This window comes from Musca autumnalis, unplaced genomic scaffold (genome assembly GCF_047663935.1).
Source record: "Musca autumnalis isolate F117 unplaced genomic scaffold, ASM4766393v1 scaffold_3, whole genome shotgun sequence".
NCBI classification, from domain to species: Eukaryota; Metazoa; Arthropoda; class Insecta; order Diptera; family Muscidae; genus Musca; species Musca autumnalis.
Genome location: NW_027411866.1, coordinates 215639330 through 215656963, shown reverse-complemented (window position 1 = coordinate 215656963; position 17634 = coordinate 215639330). Strand labels below are relative to the sequence as shown.

At 35.0% G+C, this 17634-nt stretch overlaps 3 protein-coding genes across 6 annotated transcripts; 1 reads left to right on the top strand and 2 right to left on the bottom strand.

The window, feature by feature from the left end:
• Window positions 1–1215: 1215 nt before the first annotated feature.
• Window positions 1216–4464, bottom strand: Usp30 (ubiquitin specific protease 30). The gene is made up of 6 exons (XM_073976694.1): window positions 4206–4464; window positions 3387–4126; window positions 3228–3317; window positions 2247–2570; window positions 1889–2097; window positions 1216–1600 (listed from the first exon to the last, which is right to left on the bottom strand). Exons 1-6 carry the CDS (start codon window positions 4294–4296, stop codon window positions 1489–1491), a joined length of 1566 nt encoding a protein of 521 aa, XP_073832795.1. The 5' UTR covers window positions 4297–4464; the 3' UTR covers window positions 1216–1488.
• Window positions 4465–5631: 1167 nt separating this feature from the next.
• On the top strand, window positions 5632–9047 carry Csl4 (exosome component 1 Csl4). 4 transcript variants are annotated; one of them, XM_073976698.1, is made up of 4 exons: window positions 5632–5823; window positions 7962–8158; window positions 8216–8464; window positions 8536–8847. In XM_073976698.1, the coding sequence occupies exons 2-4, from the start codon at window positions 7985–7987 to the stop codon at window positions 8743–8745; spliced, it is 633 nt and encodes a 210-aa protein (XP_073832799.1). In that variant the 5' UTR covers window positions 5632–5823; window positions 7962–7984; the 3' UTR covers window positions 8746–8847. The 4 variants fall into 4 exon arrangements, with proteins under 4 accessions (XP_073832799.1, XP_073832800.1, XP_073832798.1 ...); XM_073976699.1 differs by having other exon boundaries at window positions 5718–5781; XM_073976697.1 differs by lacking the exon at window positions 5632–5823 and adding an exon at window positions 8918–9047 and having other exon boundaries at window positions 7899–8158; window positions 8536–8786.
• On the bottom strand, window positions 6312–7774 carry RfC38 (replication factor C subunit RfC38). The gene is made up of 2 exons (XM_073976695.1): window positions 7450–7774; window positions 6312–7391 (listed from the first exon to the last, which is right to left on the bottom strand). The coding sequence occupies exons 1-2, from the start codon at window positions 7507–7509 to the stop codon at window positions 6381–6383; spliced, it is 1071 nt and encodes a 356-aa protein (XP_073832796.1). The 5' UTR covers window positions 7510–7774; the 3' UTR covers window positions 6312–6380.
• Window positions 9048–17634: the final 8587 nt, after the last annotated feature.

Genomic DNA, 17634 nt, shown 5'->3' with positions numbered 1-17634 from the left:
AATTCATTTATTGAATAAAACTTTAAGTTGTTTTATGAGTTGAAATAAAGTATTAATTATGAAGAACAATGAAATATGACGAAATATGTACAGATGAGATGTCTATTAATTGGTGGTTGCGAAGTAACTGACTGACTGTGTACTGACAATGAGTAGAGAGAGATAATAACTTAAAACTACTGATGCATGCAACACTGCTATGATGCTGCCAGATTGTTGCATTTTATGTGGTAGTACTAGGGTTACCCTAATAAATAAATATATTAAAGTTATTAAAAAATTGTATAAAGGACAAAAATGGCTGTATCATTCCATATCGGGACACATACATAAGTATCACATCTCTACCCATATAACGAAATATGTATTTATAGCAGCAATGAAATGCACCATCTTTATGTGGCTATTTTTGTCCTCATTTCCGGTCTCTCTCATCTCATTAGTTGTAATACACACCACTTGGTTTTTATATATTTTTCTGGGAAATATTTTTATTGAAAAAAACTTTATATATTTATAATTATATGACATAGAATAAATACTACGCTTAATTTGAACGAGCTGTAATGTTTTGTTTGCTATTCATATGGTATAATAGTAATATGGGGGGTCGGGCATATGCAAACTTTAAGATTTACTTTCTCGCTATTGCCTATCTCAACAACTCTTGTTTAGTCGGCAAGAAGAAGGTGAAACAAATGTTCTTTTCTTTTGTAACATTGAAATACAAAAAATATTTCGTATTGAGTGGCTCTAAAAATGCAATATATCTTTTTATCATTATTGTTTTGTAGATTCATTTGGAATTTTATGATGTAACTGGACCAAATTAGGATTTCGATTCGATCGAGTATTTGCTCGTGAATGAAAAAAGTCCAACTATGAAAAACTATTCGCGCCACCAACCGTACATTTACTAGGTAGATGCATTAGTAATCTGTTACCACAATGTCAGGAAGTTTTACAAAAATAAATCATTTCGAAATTATTACCCCGGCTAACTTCCGTATTGTCAGTTGCTTTGTAATCGTGCATGAAACTAGGGGAATCTTAAATCGAGTGCCATACTAGAGTAATTTTTTGAAATTGCAGTAGTGGGGAAATTGATTTAAGAACCCCTAGTTTCATGCACGAATACAAAGCAACTGACAATACGGAAGTCGGCCCCAATCTATTGGTCAACGAATTCAACAAATATTTACATTTTTTCCTTAATTTTGTTAGTTATTGCTTTAAAATAAACACATTTTTACCGTCTACTTTCTTAATGTACTTTGAAGAAAACACATAGGTTTTCATAGTTCGATTTTTTCATTCACGAGCAAATACTCGATCAAATCGCAATCGGTAATTAGGCCCCTGTTCATTTTTTGGTGTTTACATTTTAAACAGATGTAAGTAAGCTTTTAAAGTAGAAAGTCGTGTAGTAGTAAAAGTATTAAAAAAAAACAAATTTAGGCATGAGATCCAATAAAAAAGGCGCGAGGTTTATCGTAATGGTCTTTGGGGACTACGATCATAGAATATCAAATAGGCTGGTACACTTAAAACTTCATCAATGGATACTTCACGAACAACTGTGTCGGAGGTATAGAACCATCTGTAAGAATAAGAATATTAATTATTTATGGAAAGAATATACATTTTGCGGAAGAAGTTAAGGTTGGAGGCACCATGTGGGTATGACATTTTTGGGTTTTTCTTAAAGGAAGTTTTGTTTTAAATTAGAAATTTCTTATAGGACAAACCGGGGTTAGGATATCATTGTAATAAGGATGCATGGTGCCTCCAAATCTATCTTTATGTTCTTAAGAGTAGTTAATGTATAGTGGTTTTAGAAAAAAAAAATGTTAATAAATTGAATTGAAGAATGGATTTTAATATTTACCGATGACTGTTACGCAATGCTCCCCTCCTGTATGTAACAAAATGACCGGAATGGGCCTCACCCGAGTGTACCACAACAGCCAATAAACGATACAAGTTACGCGGAAACATTGTACCAAATGGTGTACCATACGAATCATTCACATTACCCATATTCATGGGTAGACTAGAAGAAAATAAGGACATTGTAGAACCCCATGGAGTACCAGCCTAAAGGAAAAAAATTAAAAAGCAAAATGTGTTAATTTTAATTTTCAAATTAAAAAAGAACTCACACGCCACCGAATTTAATCTAGATATGAAGTTTCCGTCTTAAGCAAATCGATGGCGTATGAGAGCAGTTTCATTTAACTACTAACCTGACTATTAAGATGAGGCTGGACAAAACTATATGGAGCCATGGATAAACTTTCCGGGAAATGTACATAATCTTGACGTTTGCATGCCTGGCCAGTAGGTAGCCAAACGGTACGTGCTATATGAATGCACAAACATGCTGGTAATTTTGCAAATGTCAATGATTTGGTGTGTGTTGTTGTTTCATTACATGAATCGCATTTGACACCGGTGACATCTTCCGATGTAATGTAGTCACTTAATAAATGACCCAAACTAAGTCCGGATCGTCGTTGTTGTGGTAGATTTAATGTTATACTATCGAATTTATCATAACGTACTGCGGACTACAAAAACAAAGAAGAAAACAATATGAGGAATTAATGGTTAGTGAAATTTGCCTGCATGGAAACTAGTTCAGTTTAAGGTCTGGTCAATGATTTTTAATTGCCGACCGTAGGGACTATTGGAATAGAAAAAATAGCTCTGATCCTTTTCGTGCAAGAATCTTCAAATTTTACCACTTTTTACTCGAAAAGCGTTCCTTTACTTCAGACAACATACAATTCATATGGGAGCAGTTTAAAGCGGGGTACACACGATCAGTTTTGACTGTCAGTTTTGCTCAAATAATCGGTTGCTTGCCAGTGTTTCCCTATTGTCAGTCATCAGGCAACCACAATATTTTGGTGCTGCTGGACTGTTTGACAGTTATCAAAATTTCCTAAAAATCGACAGTCAAAAGTGATCGTGTGTACCCCGCTTAAAACTTTTATTATTTTTGCCGGTTTTACCATTTTCAAAAGTAAGGGAACCGACCATAACCAAAAATATTATTTTGGTGTGTTTTTATTATATGTACTACGCAAATAATCTATTAATTTTTTGCGGTTATGAATGACTTATTTTAAACCCTTTGAGTCATTCATTAGACTTCCTTTCAAAACAGTTTTGCTTTTTTATAAACTTGCTATTATTAAATTGTTTGTTACCATGAACCTTACCTTAAAACCACATCCATTACAAACAATTTGGGTTCCCATGGCACCTTTAAAAGGATGTTGGACTTGTGTTGGCATTTGATCTGACCAAATCTAAAAATGAAAAAAAAAAAAACAAATCAACACAAATTCTCAACAAAATAAAAGATCAACAATACATACCGATACCTTGCCGGGACCTCTTGTTAGCCTCTCCAACGAGCGACATGAACCAGAATTTCTTTTATTTAAATGTTCTCGTGAACGACTTGAACGTCCATTACCCATCATGCTCATCGTAGATGATGGTTTAACAAAATCTACATCCATCATTTCCGTTGGTGTGGATGAAAGTGGCATTTGTTCTGAATGTAAATCACGTTCACAAATTGAAGATGGCGAATCTGGTGTATGGGCCTCAGAACGTACCATACGCGACAACCCGGTAGATTCGTCATAATCAGCATTAAGAAAATCGCTTAACATTGCACTAGAGGGTCGATTTGGTACAGCTGCGGTATCACCACGACCATCCTCGGGCAAAGCATCACTTAAAGAACCCACTTGTTTTGGTCGATGGGCTTCTTCTTCCAGTGTCGAAAGCATAACATGAAACAATTCATGAGCATCATGTTCTTCTTGTGGTATAACCCAGCCCAAAGCATTTAGGGCACGCAACACTGCCCCCGGTGAATAGGGATCACCTCTTAATGTGGTGTGGGTACCATTTATTACCTCCAATGTATTTAGCAATGAGCTAATCAGACTCTTTTTATCCGGTGTGGCATTATTATACAACTGTAACCAAGCAATAAACTGAGGGCATGCTGCAAATGCCTGTAGCAAAGTATTTAAAAAACATGTTTGCCCGAAATTATGCAGACCCGCAATTTGACCACGTCGCTGTCGCAAACGTGAAGATCCTTTAATGAGACCAAAAAAACTCAATTCGGGGAGGTCTTTGGCAACACACAGTAAAGAAAAAAAAACTTGTCTACTCACCCGATCCACCACTAGGTCCCCAGAAAACAAATGCACCCACAACAGCAGCGACAGTAACGCCAGCTGCCATTAATATTTTATCACTTTCCATGCCAAAGTTCTCCTTATGGTTTTGTTCTACAAAAAAATTTCGTATTCTTTATCACAATTAATACAGCTTTTTAATTTCTTTCATTTTTTGGAGAAAAAAAAATGTTCTTCCCGTTCTATAGAAGCCAGCCATTCACATTGAATGAGAACAAGAAAATAGATACAGAGAAAACAGCTGTTTGTAATAGAGTTGCCACTTGTGTTCTAAGTGTAGTATCTTAAACATTCACGTGTGACAGGTGGCTAAAATAAAGCAATTTGTTTTTAAGAGAATTTTCGCATCCCGATGATGTTGAAAGTCAGACATGGAAAGTATTACCAGAGGCCATTGAGTTGAAATTGAGACCGTCAATCGCGCAACATATTTCTAAAAAGGTGCGACAGGTGGAAAAGTAATGTCAATGTTGTCGGAAGTCAGACAGGGAAAGAAATGCTCTCACACTGAGATTGTTGTGCCAAAATATTTCAATTGAACGATCTAGTTCACTATTTCGGGTCGTTCGTATGAAAAAACTACGTATGAGTCAAGGCAAATTTATATAAGGTATATACATGAATTACAACAACTAACAAATTTACAAAAACAACATTGTTGTTATTGAAAATTAATTGTCAAAGATAAATATTGAATAATAGGGTCGTTCCAAAAAAATTTTCAGGAATAGAACAAATTTGATTCAAAATGTAAATATAAAGCAAACAGAACTGTCGTAGGTCATTGTTTTACACTTTTACGGTGAAGAAGAAAGAATTTTATGGTAGCAAATTTCGAAGTTTCAAATTTCATGAGTAGACCCTATAACATTTTGAAAACTAAATTTACAAAAAAAGTAAGAATAAGCCGATTGTCACTTCTATGATACAATAAGAAGGTAGCATTATCAGCCCAGCTGATGGTAACATAATGTGTCAATTGCATTGAATTTGTCAAATTTTGACATCTTATGTTACCAAAAACGTCAGTTGCTGCTACCTTCTTATTGTGTCATGGTCACTTCTACCTTGTATAAATATGCCTTGATCCCTATGAAAACGACTACGCCAAGGTACATTTATAGAAGGTAGAAGTGACAATCAGCTGTATTCTTACTTTCTTTGTAAATTTAGTTTTCAAAATGTAATAGGGTCTACTCATGAAATTTGAAACTTCGAAATTTGCCTCCATAAAATACTGTTTTTCTTCCTAAACTTGTAGTAAAAATGACCTACGACAGATCTGAATGCTTTATATTTACATTGTCATTCAAATTTGTTCTATTTTGGAGGATTTTCAAAATGTATTTATATTTTTCCTGAGGAAATTTTTGGGACGACCCTATTATTCAATATTTTCTTTGACAATTAATTTTCAATTGTTGGTATAATGTTGTTTTTGTAAATTTGTTAGTTGTTGTAATTCATGCACATACCTTCTATAAATTTACCTTGGACTACGCCATCGACCAAAAAACATCTACGGCGAACACTAATTTTGATCGTAAAAACTGTAAAAAATACTTCTTGTTTAACAAATGAGTCAAAATCAAGGGTACTTTAGAAATTTTAAAGGACGTTATCTTGGAAAATTTACATTTCCCATTTCCGCAACAAAAATGGGAGCAAGTTGAGTATAAGCATTAAGTTCGGATAAAATTATACTTTTTTTCTTCGGCCGGGGATTTAAGACTTTCTGCTATGGACAGGTGCAAATCTAGTGCACGGGAACAAAATATATTTTAAATTGAAAATTTTTCTTTAAGTAACCGACATTTAACAAGGGAATTTTCGGAACTTCGGAGGCCCATATCTCGGGATACTTTATAAATGTTATATATTCGTGATCAGGGTAACGAGACCTACCTGTGGAAAAAATTTGGTCCCGATCCGAGCTTAATGCTTAAACTCATCTTAAGTCCAAAAATGTAATGCCACATCCGGGTCATAATTACTACATGTGGGGACTATAATTGGACTTGTTGCTGCTAAGCAATGAATTTCAATACCAATTTAGCTCGGAAGTCCCATCATTCAATAATGTTTTACTTACATATTTCCATTTATTTATACATACACAAAATAACTTAAACAGAATTACCTTACAGCGAACTAAAAATCATCCATCATCATAGAATCGGCTATGAATTTCTTATAAATATTCATAAATTGTGCCACAAAAGCTTCCAAATGGAAAATGTGTTTGGCACCATTCTGCATTCGATGTTCGTATAATGTGGCATATTCCAGCGTTTTGGCCTTAATTGACATGTCACAATTCTTAACAAGTTCTTTGACCAAACCTTGGAATATAACATCGGGTGGTACACCTTGGGCTAACAGCTCATACAGACGATCGCGTACCTTTTCCAATTTTGCAGGAGATTGTTCGGTTAGAATTTGGTTTGCAGTTTCTCGCAGAAACACCTGCCAATCTAGATCAACAATATCCTGCTGGGCCGTAAATGGATACTGTTGCACTTTGCAAGCCTCTAGCATTAATATGGCTCTACGTAAATTTCGTTCTGATTTATCAATTATACGTGTAGCCAGCTCCAAGGGGAGTGCAATATTTTCTCTCTTACTAATGGCCTGTAGAACTGAGGTCATTTCGCTGGGAGTTGGAGCTGCCACACGTATGCCCAAACATCTGGAACGTATGGCTGGAATGACGCGCGAAGTGGAATTCACCGATAGTATTATACGGCATGTTGCAACATATTTCTCCATAGTACGACGTAATGCATGTTGAGCATCTTTGGTAAGTTCATCGACTTCGGAAAGGACAATAACCTTGAAATCTCTTTGCCCGTTTGGATCTATTTGATGGGTCTGGGCAACTTGTTTAATTAAATCTATAACAACGACTCTGTCGTATATGCCGGCATCAGAAGGATTCACTTCCAAATGGTAATTACTGCCCACGGTCATTATTTCGATTTTACGATTTGATGGTGTTGTAAAAGTCATCGTCTCATTGCGCAGCCTTTCAACACCAGGTCCATAAAGCTCACGCAAGAGGCACATTATACGAGTCTTCTTACCCGCTCCCGATGGACCATAAAACATTAGATGAGGAAAGTCGCCTTGTTGACAGAGATTCTTTAGGTTGTCAGCTTGATCCTAAATGCAATGGGAAATGAATGGGTGTAATTTATATATTTCTTTAATTAAAACTTACCTTGTGATAATCAAGCTTTACGAGTTCCCTAGGACGATGTTTATCAACCCACAAAGCCATGTTTCCTCAAGATGTTGTGCCAAACAATTCAATTAGGAAAATTTACAAAACAAAACAAGCAATTTGCCAAGCCGGCTAATTTGGCGCAAAATACATGACAAGTAACTAAGGGTTACCACACTTTTTTCAATTGATGTCATTGAGATTTTTATTTACGTGTACGTGAGAGAATGTGAGAATAGACATGGCAAGGTTTAGGAGATTCTTAATTTTATGTCGAAAAATAAACTATAACTTCATTTATTAATTTTATTTTAAAGACAATACTACACATACTTACGCATATACTTTAATTATTTTTATACATACATATCTATTTTCTCAGTTACTGAGAATGGAAGAGTACAAAAATATCATCTCTAGTTACTCTACTAAACCGTAAAACTGGCAACTCTACATCTTTAGCATCAACATCTGTTGTTGTTTACATTAAATATTTCACGTTTTTTTAGGAAACAATTAATTTTTCTTAAAAATGACTCCCGCAAGTGGAAAGAGTTACAAAAAGCACTCCAAATTGATATGCCTTCCAGGTCAACGTCTTTGCCTATCCGATGAGAATACAATATCCGGCCAGGGAACATATGAACGAATGGGTTATATTTATGCCACGCTAGCTGGTACAGTACACATCAATGAAAAGGATAATGTAAGTTAGAAAAGCATTTCTCACACAAAGAATACCTTTATTAATTCTTATTTTCAGTGTAAATTCATAGAAGTCCAGTGTGCCGGTAGTCAAACGATTGTTCCCGTTGCTGGTGATATTGTAACGGCACGCGTTTTACAAGTCAATCAACGTCAGGCGAAATGTTCAATTCTCTGTATTGGCGAGCATGTTTTGGAGCAAAATTATCGCGCTGTTCTGCGTAAGGAGGATGTAAGGGCCACCGAAAAAGATCGTGTTGAAATGTACAAATCATTTCGTCCTGGTGATGTTATACTAGCAAGAGTGGTAAGATTGTTTTAAATAGATTTCAAAAGATTTGTTCTTTTGGGTAATGATTTCCATGTTCTTTGTTATAGCTACCACAAACAGAATTATCATGTTATCAGTTGAGTACTGCCGAAAATGAATTGGGTGTTGTTATAGCATTATCCAGCGAAAGTGGTCCAAATGGTCCACCTATGGTACCCATAAGTTGGACCGAAATGCAGTGTCCAAATACGTTGGTAAAGGAACCTCGCAAAGTTGCAAAAATTGTTCCAGCAAGTGCAGTAAAAACAGAAAACTAATTCTTGTTCAAACAAAATAGTTTTAACAAATCATAACTTAGGTATTAATTTTTATAAATGATGACTAAAATAGAAATTATTAAACTATAGGAAAACAACTAATATTACTGTTTTTTTTTTTTAATTTTTTAATCTTATGTTGTCCTTTTTTATATTTTTTAAAAAAATCTAGGTCTTCCGAAGCCGTAAACTGAGACATCAGAATATCTATAGATACCACATGTGGCTTGAAATAAGTGGAAGTTCTCAAAAACTCATGCTAATTGGCGCGAGTGTCATTGAAATCCAAAAGTCGGTTGCAGGGAAATCAGAAGGACAAACGAAGATCCTGACCAGTGTAAATCAGGCAAATGTAAAACGATGACATTGCCAACGTGATCTTGGCAAAGTCATAGCGAATGATCTGGTGAGGAAATTCAAGAAGGTCCTCCTAGCAAACTGAAAAGTAAAATATATCACATTATAGGCTCAGTTGACCAAGTTCACCAAGTCCGTACAAGCACTCAAATTAAATGACCAGATAGAAGTCAAAATCGAAGTGCATTCAAGGAAATATTCAATGATGACCGAGTATATTCAGGGGTGCCAACTGTTCTGGGGTAAAAATCGCTATATGCCACATATGTACCGCAGGTCTGTAGCGATTTTTACCTTAAAACAGTTGAAATCCTTGCAAAAACAGTGGTTTTTGTACGTCAAAAAACACCACAAATAGCGGGAAAACCACCACATTGGCATCCCTGGGTATATTGCTAACCATCAGTAAAACAGAGCGTCTCGGTTTATTCCGAACGGAAGATCAGTGAGAATCAATATAATAAAGATCAGTGCGTCGCTACTGCAAACTGTAGCTGCAGTGGTGTTAGGGCATAAGAGAATGGGTTAGGTAGGAAATGCTTCAGATGGTACAGATTATAGACCTGTTGAACAATGATCATTAAAAAAGGACGTTTACCTCACCCAGGCAGATAGAGAACTTTGGATGGTACACAGTCAGCTAATGCTTTTAATATCTTTAGCTTTCCAACCAGGATATTAATTGTAATGAAGGTTATGTCGGAAATTTTCTTCTATAAAAGGAGAAATGCAGCTGAAGGTCCTTCTAAAGATATAGCGTTGAGTTATACGCCGTGGGATTGAAGGCTGGGAGGGCTGTTGAAGACTATAAAAGGCGAGTAATTGGTAGTGAAACAACTATGCACATTGTAAATTTTCTTCCAGAAAAGGTCTATATCGGACAATACCTTCGGGTATCTACTGCCTTATAAAGGCTCAAAATTTTCAGTTACGTGCAGTCTAAGGACTGTTTGACTACAAAATTATTTTTTTGCTGTGTGAAGCCAATTCTTAAGATATGAACATCGAAATGTCCCAATATTTAGGACCATTTTCACGGTAGCGGTTTCTTTCGTTCCGAATTGAACCGAAACAGTTGGGGTTATCATGAATGGAATTTCCCCGTGAGTGTTGTTTTTCCGCCGTTGCAACTTAAGGGAGAAAGTGAAAAAATTCACGGGGAATTGCCGTTCATGATAACCCCCAGTGTTTCGGCCAGCGGCTGCCAACCCACCATCAAACCGATGTTTCTACGTAGGTATGTATGCTGCTACAACAACAATATTTAGGGTCACTCTTTCATACACGTCTCGCATTAATGTTTGTAATAGTCTTTGTTAAAGTGCTATAACTTTATTCTTCTGAAACTTTCTTATCATCTGCGAACATTTTTTTTAATTCTACATAACCTCAATTAAAAACTCACTTTGGTTTGTTTTGGTTTTAGGACGCGCAGCTACCGTTGTTGGCAGCTACTTCTCTCGGAGACCTTGAGGTCCATTGTGATCATCCTTAAATTTAACTGTATGTTGTGGTTGTTTGTTTAAAGTTGAGTGTGGTGTTGATCGATGTCTCCTAGTGAGTAGCGAGGGGCACCTACATAGTAGATGTTCGACCGACTGTTTCTTCTGGGTCTTGACATAGCCCACAATATATACACTATTGTTGTCCCATCTAGAAGTTAGGGACCTGACCATGTTATGACCGGTAATGAGTCCTACAGTGGTTTTTATCCCTAACTTATTTAGCGAAAAGAGAGAATTGGTTCTATATTCAGAGTAGCTAGGCCAGATTGCCTTGGATACCTTACAGCCAGGTTCCCTTTGCCCCGCCTTCTCAAGAAAGAAGCCGCGAAGTTTTCGGATGTAGTAGCACTTTGGTGGTCTGGTAGATGACTCAGTTGGTAAGTCAATCGACTGTGAGCCACCCCTTGCTAGTTCATCCGCCTCTTCGTTTCCCTCTGTATCACTGTGTCCTGGAACCCAGCAAAGACCAACGATATCACGTACTTCAAGCAGAGAGTTTTTGCAGTCGAGGATAGCTTTTAAATTTATGGTCCACGACTTGAGGGCCGCTTGACTATCGACAAAAATAGTCAACGGTCCTATAAGGATGCTCCCAAGTTCTTTGACCATCTCCACTGCTTTCCTTATTGCAAAAATTTCTGCCTGCAAAACGCTGCAATTCTCATTGAGTTTGAAGGATTGCTTAATTGGTGGGTTTTCGCAGAAGACACCTGCACCTGTGCCATTCTCCATCTTGGAGCCGTCTGTGTAGATGGTCAGACGGCCAAGAGGAGGGCTACCACTAGACCAGGCATCCCTGCTTGGGATTGTGACGTTGATTTGGTTGAAGTTGATTACAGTGGGTATATAATCACTGATGTGATTGGATCCACTAAACTCAAGAAAATCGGTGAAGGGGGAGATGACCTTTGCATGTCCAAATCGTGAACACTGCCATATACCTGCCTCTCTAAGCCTGAAAGCCGTCCTCGCCGCCTTAAAGTGGATAGTGATGTCCGGAGGTTGGTGATCAAGTATCACATTTAGGGCGGCTTGAGGTGTGCTTCTAATGGCACCAGAGATTAGCAGAGATGCGGCTCTTTGAACACTAGATAATTTGGACAGAAGTGCACTGTTCCCGAGTGCATGCCACCAGACAAGCCCACCATAGGTAAGAATGGGGAGAACCACGGTATCATACAACCGGTGTATGATCTTTGGTCTGAGACCCCAACTTTTACCAATGGAGTTCTTGCAGGAATAGAGTGCCATAAAACCCCTCTTAACCCTCTCCTCAGCATTACTTTTCTAATTTAAACGTTGGTCCGGGATAACACCGAGGTATTTGGCTTCCGATGAAAGTTTTAGGGCAACACCGTCCAGCTTTGGTAGCGGGAAATCGGCAATTTTGCGCTTCTTCGTGTAGAGTACGAGCTCAGTCTTTGTTGGATTCACACCAAGTCCATTGGTGCGAGCCCAGCAGCACTAAAGCACGCAGGTCTGATATGGTCGGCAAGAATTTGCCGCTTATGAGGATAACAACATCGTCAGCATAGGCTACCACCTTCGTTCTTAGTTGGTTGAATTTCACAAGAATTTAGTTTATTACAACGAGCCAGAGGAGGGGTGATAAAACTCCTCCTTGAGGCGTACCCTTGCAAACCTTTTTCCTTACGGAACTCTCTCCTAGATGGGAGTTGATAATTCTGCTCTTCAGCATTTCATCAACCCACCTAACAAGGATAGAGGAAACTCCTGTGTTAGTGAGCGAATTATGAATAGATTTCAGATTCACATTGTTGAAGGCTCCCTCTTTATCGACGAAGGCTGCAAGTGTGAAAACTCACTTTACTTCGGACATAACCTCATTCCATTTTTACACGTTTGAAAATCATACAGGGTATTTTGTATAAATTTAGACCATTGTGTAGAATATATTTGGGTAATATTAGTAAAAAAGAGTGATACAAAAATTGTATATTATAAAACTCTTATACATACAATCTGACATAACCTCAATTCGAGAAAATCTTATGGCATTCTTGAATGAAGGTTACAAATAGTTTAAACCAAGATCTATTTAACAGGTCACGTAAGTAGCACAACAACAACTCTATTTTGGCAGAAAATTCTTCAATATGTCAAAATGTTTGTTTACGTTTTCATACAATTTATTCACAATAACAAAATATTTGACAGATTGAAACAAATCAGCTGGCCGTTTTACGCCACCTTATAATTTCATCATGGTTTAAACACTGTTCATTCATACTAAGCCGATGGTAACAAGGGAGTGTCCCCGGGTTGCGGATAGAAAGGAGTTTTTTTTTGGGATAAGCTAACCAAAGGACCAAAAGAAATTCTTTCAGTATAGCTAGTCTATTCACTCTTCCATCCCAACAGCCGTAACTTCTCGTCTTGAAAATGATTACCTTTTTTTCGTCCTACTGTGTAAATTCCTTATTTAGCACACCTAAATACATATATTTTTATAAATGATTTATTATTTTGTTGATTGCTGTTTATTTGTATTGAATTAAATTAGTTTATTTAATATTTGTTTAACACAATAGTTGTTCAGACATAAAATATTATTTTGTTTTTTTCATTCAATAACACATAAAGATCAAAAACACATACATACATATTTTTTAGTTATATTTCAGTCAATAAAATATTATTTATTCAAGAAAAAAAAAGGTAACGAATATTTATGTTTTATATTAAGTTATACAATATAGGATAAGATAGATATAGTGATACAAATTTTTTTAATTATAAATTATTTTAACAAAGAATTGTATAGACAAAAAGCAATTTTCCAGAGTAAAAAACACAAAAAAACTTTTTTTTTAACAACATGTAAAATTAAAATAAAAACTAATGATATACACTGTACTGCACAATGGGGAGAAGAAAGAAAAAAAAGAAATAAAAACCTGATTAGAAAACAAAACTATAAATTAATACTAATTAAGTAAATTTAAAATAAAAGCAAATCATTTTGGTTAAAATTAAAAAAAGACATGAAAATTAAAAACAAAATCATCATCCACATGGAAATCTTAAATTATGTTAATTAAATTTATTTACACAATTGTTATACGTTAACAGTTTTATATGTATGTAAAGTAAATACATAAGAGAGTACAGAGATATGTAGATTTTGAATGCCTAATTGACAAAAAAGAAATAACGGAAATTTGTGTGGGCAGTTTTATTGCTTTCATTTTTTTATCTCTAAAGGAAAATTAATAAAATTGCATTGCAACATTGTCATTCATTATTTTATGTTGTGGTATTACCATTTATTCGAAAAAAAACAAAGAACGTTAATTTAACAAGAGTGGCAAATGGTTTGGGTATTTTGGTACTACCCCGCTTGGGTTCATGTTTGCTTAAGGTGCTTAGGGAATTTCACTTCAAATTATATGTTTTTTTTTAAATATTTGCATTTCTTTTTTACTTACTAAATAGAGTAAAATAACATTTAAGTTCTACATTTTGTAATGTAGTGAAATACGTTTAAAACAAAACATTTTAAATGCAATTTTAAAATTAAATGTATGTCTTTCAAATACAGGATAGGTTTGCAAGTACATTAAATTAGGTTTAAAAAAATAAATCAAATTATACAGCCAACTTTTTCTGGTAGATGTGACAAAAGATTGAAATACAAATTATTTGGGAATAAAAAAATATGTGAGACATAACCTCACATTTTGAAGGCTTTAGCGATTATTGTTATATATGTAAATTTTTAACAATTTTAAAACTAAATTAAAAATTTACAAAAAAAAAAATGAAAAAGGATAAATAAAAATAACACATAACCTCACATTTTTTCCAGCCAAGCAAATTGTCATGTTTAAGAGAGTACGACACAACTTTAAGGGAAATTATGCACAGCAGAAAGAAGGAAAACCCGTTACATTTTGTTGAGGGCTCTAATAACCATTGAAAAATGTTATCTTGTCTTGCCGGAGTGTCGAATTAGGACTTCTACGTGCAAGGAGTGCAACTGGCTCTACTTTTTGAAGTGGATTATTACCATAATTATACATTACAAATTACATTAGCGGTATTCACTCATGTTGGTAAAGTGGCATTGTACATCTTGAACATCTTGTTAATATTGTAGATCTACAAGTGTTTACAATACCACAACAACAAAATACATGAAAGTTTAATTTACCACAGGGTTGTTAATTTACTCGACCTAACAGTCTTGTAATCATTGCACTGTACATTACACACCCTTGTAGAACAGCTGATTGTTTTGCCGCCACTTTGTTGTGAGTTTTATTTTATGTCGGAGTTTTGTTTTTTTGGTAGAAAAAGTGGGAAAAATAAAAAGAATAAATGAATCACAGTTTATACAGTTGGCCATTCGGCCCAAACTAGTTTGCCCTGACTATTTAGTTTGCTGTCAAATACATAAAATACAAAGGAAATCAAATCACAATAATGAACAATCTATTATGTTTGTTGTCAAATGTTGTTAACAGAACTCTGAATGGCCAACTGTATAAACTGTGAAATGAATAATAAAATAATGGAGGCAAGAAAAAAACATTTTTTTATGAAAAAAGTGTAATAAAACTGAAACTAAAACATAGACTTACGACGACTTTAAGATGCTTTGATTTGTTTACGATATTCACAAAAAAAAGACATTCACACTTCGTTGTAAAAAAACCCTGGTATATATATAGTACATTAACAAGAGTTACCACAATGAGTGAATACTGCTATTATTTTAAAAATTTTTGGATAATTACACATAACCTCACACTTTTTTCAGCCTAGTCTAAATGGCTATTTTTTAGTAAATAATACAACACTACATTGAGAGAAGTTATGTACGAAAGAAGTACGCAAATACACAGGAATTTGAAAAATTTAATCTTGTCTTGCCGGAGTATAGATTGAATCCAGGACCTTCTATGTACAAGGCGGGCATGCTAATGATTGCACCAAATCTTGGTTCTCGCGACGAGGTTCCAATATTTTTATGTCCCACGATCATGTTTATATATAATCCTCTTACTTAAACACAATTAAAAAAGCTCACTTTTTTTAGACATAACCTCAAATTTTTGAAACTCCGTTTTTAAATGTGTGAAAATCTAAAAATGCATTTTGTGTACATTTAGACCATTGTGCAAAATAAATTGTGGAAATTATAAAAAAAAGTTGGAAAGTATAAAACCTCTTTCTTATGACAGGAAGGTCGGACATAACCTTAATCCACGTGCAAGGCGGTCATGCTAACCATGGCATAGTCTTGGAGTGCAACTGGCTTTACTTTTTGCAGAGGATTATTGCCATAATTATACATTACAAATTACATTATTTCAAAAAATTGTTGGTATAATTACCTCACACATAACCTCATATTTTTTTCAGCCTAGTCCAAATGACTATTTTTTTATTAAATAATACGACACTACATTGAGAGAAGTTATGCACGACAGAAGTACGCAAATACACAGGAATTTGAAAAATTTAATCTTGTCTTGCCGGAGTAGATCGAGTTCAGGACCTTCATGCTAATGATTGCTCCAAATCTTGGACTGCGACGAGGTTCCAATATTTTTATGTCCCAACGCTCATGTGTATATAATCCTCTTACTTAAACGCAATTAAAAAAACTCACTTTTTTTTAGACATAACCTCAAATTTTTGAAACTCCATTTTAAATGTTTGAAAATCTAAAAATGTATTTTGTATACATTTAGACCATTGTGCAAAATAAATTGTGGGAATTATAAAAAAAGTTGGAAATTATTAAAACCTCTTTTTTATAACAGGAAGGTAGGACATAACCTTAATCCGCGAAAATCTTTTTGCATGTCTGAATATATATTGGAAACAATGTTAATGTTCATATTTTATAAAGACAACGCATGGTTCGTTGTCCCCAGATGTGTATATAATTCTCTCGCATAACCTCAATTTAAACATATCAGACATAACCTCAATTGTTCAAAATTCATTTTTGAGCGTTTGAAAATCATAAAATTTATTTTGTGTAAATTTCGACCAAAAATATATTAGGGTGGTATTAATAAAAGCAAGTAGTAAAAGAGGTGAAAAAGTTTTGGGGGGTTATCATGAATGAAATTTCCCCGTGAGTTTTGTCTTTCCGCCGTTGCAACTTAAGGGAGAAAGTGAAAAAATTCACGGTGAATTGCCGTTCATGATAATCCCCTATATGTCCCACTTCATTTTGCAATTTTGTTGCCACAGACCACAGCTTCAAATATGCCCCTGGAAAGGAATACCACATTTCATGTAGTTTCCAAATTATAACCCCAAACAAATTGAAATTTCATAGAGAAACCTTAGTAGCAAGGCGACATGCCTTTGACAATTAGTCAATATTTAAAGTAGTTTCCAAAATATAACCTTAAACAAATTAGGTTTACTTTGAAATCCAGAGGTCTTTGGTCTGTGTTGTGACACTAATCACGGTGCTCTTGAATCAAATTTAAATGGAAGGTGCTTACACCTGGGAAGTTTTTGCGGATTCTGAAACTACAATGTTCATAGATGAGAAAAATCAAAAAACAAAAAAAAAAAAAAACGCCGGAGCGCTTTTTATATAAATCGCGATTCAAGTTGACATTTTTAGGGGTTGTTTAGGTTTTTGCGATTTTGCTTGGAAACCGCAAGTCCTATTAAAATGGGAATAAAGAAAATGTTGTAGCTATCAAAATTCTCCACAAGATTGGCCTTAATGATATTTTCGTAGGTTTTATAACTTTTGAGATATAGAAGTTGAAATTGGGACAATTCAAATTCAATTCAATTCTGTATCGTCTCCTTATAAAACAATGTCATGACTGCAATTTCCCAACTTAAACTTATATATCTAAAAAAATGGTACAACCTAGGAAAAATTACATAAGACAGTCTTGTAGAGAATTTTCACAGCTATAAGATTTTCTCAGGTCCCATGCCGATAAGACTTGCCGTATTCAAGCAAAATCGCGAAACCCTAACAAAAAACCTAAAAATGTAAACTGAGCTTCTTTATCTCAAA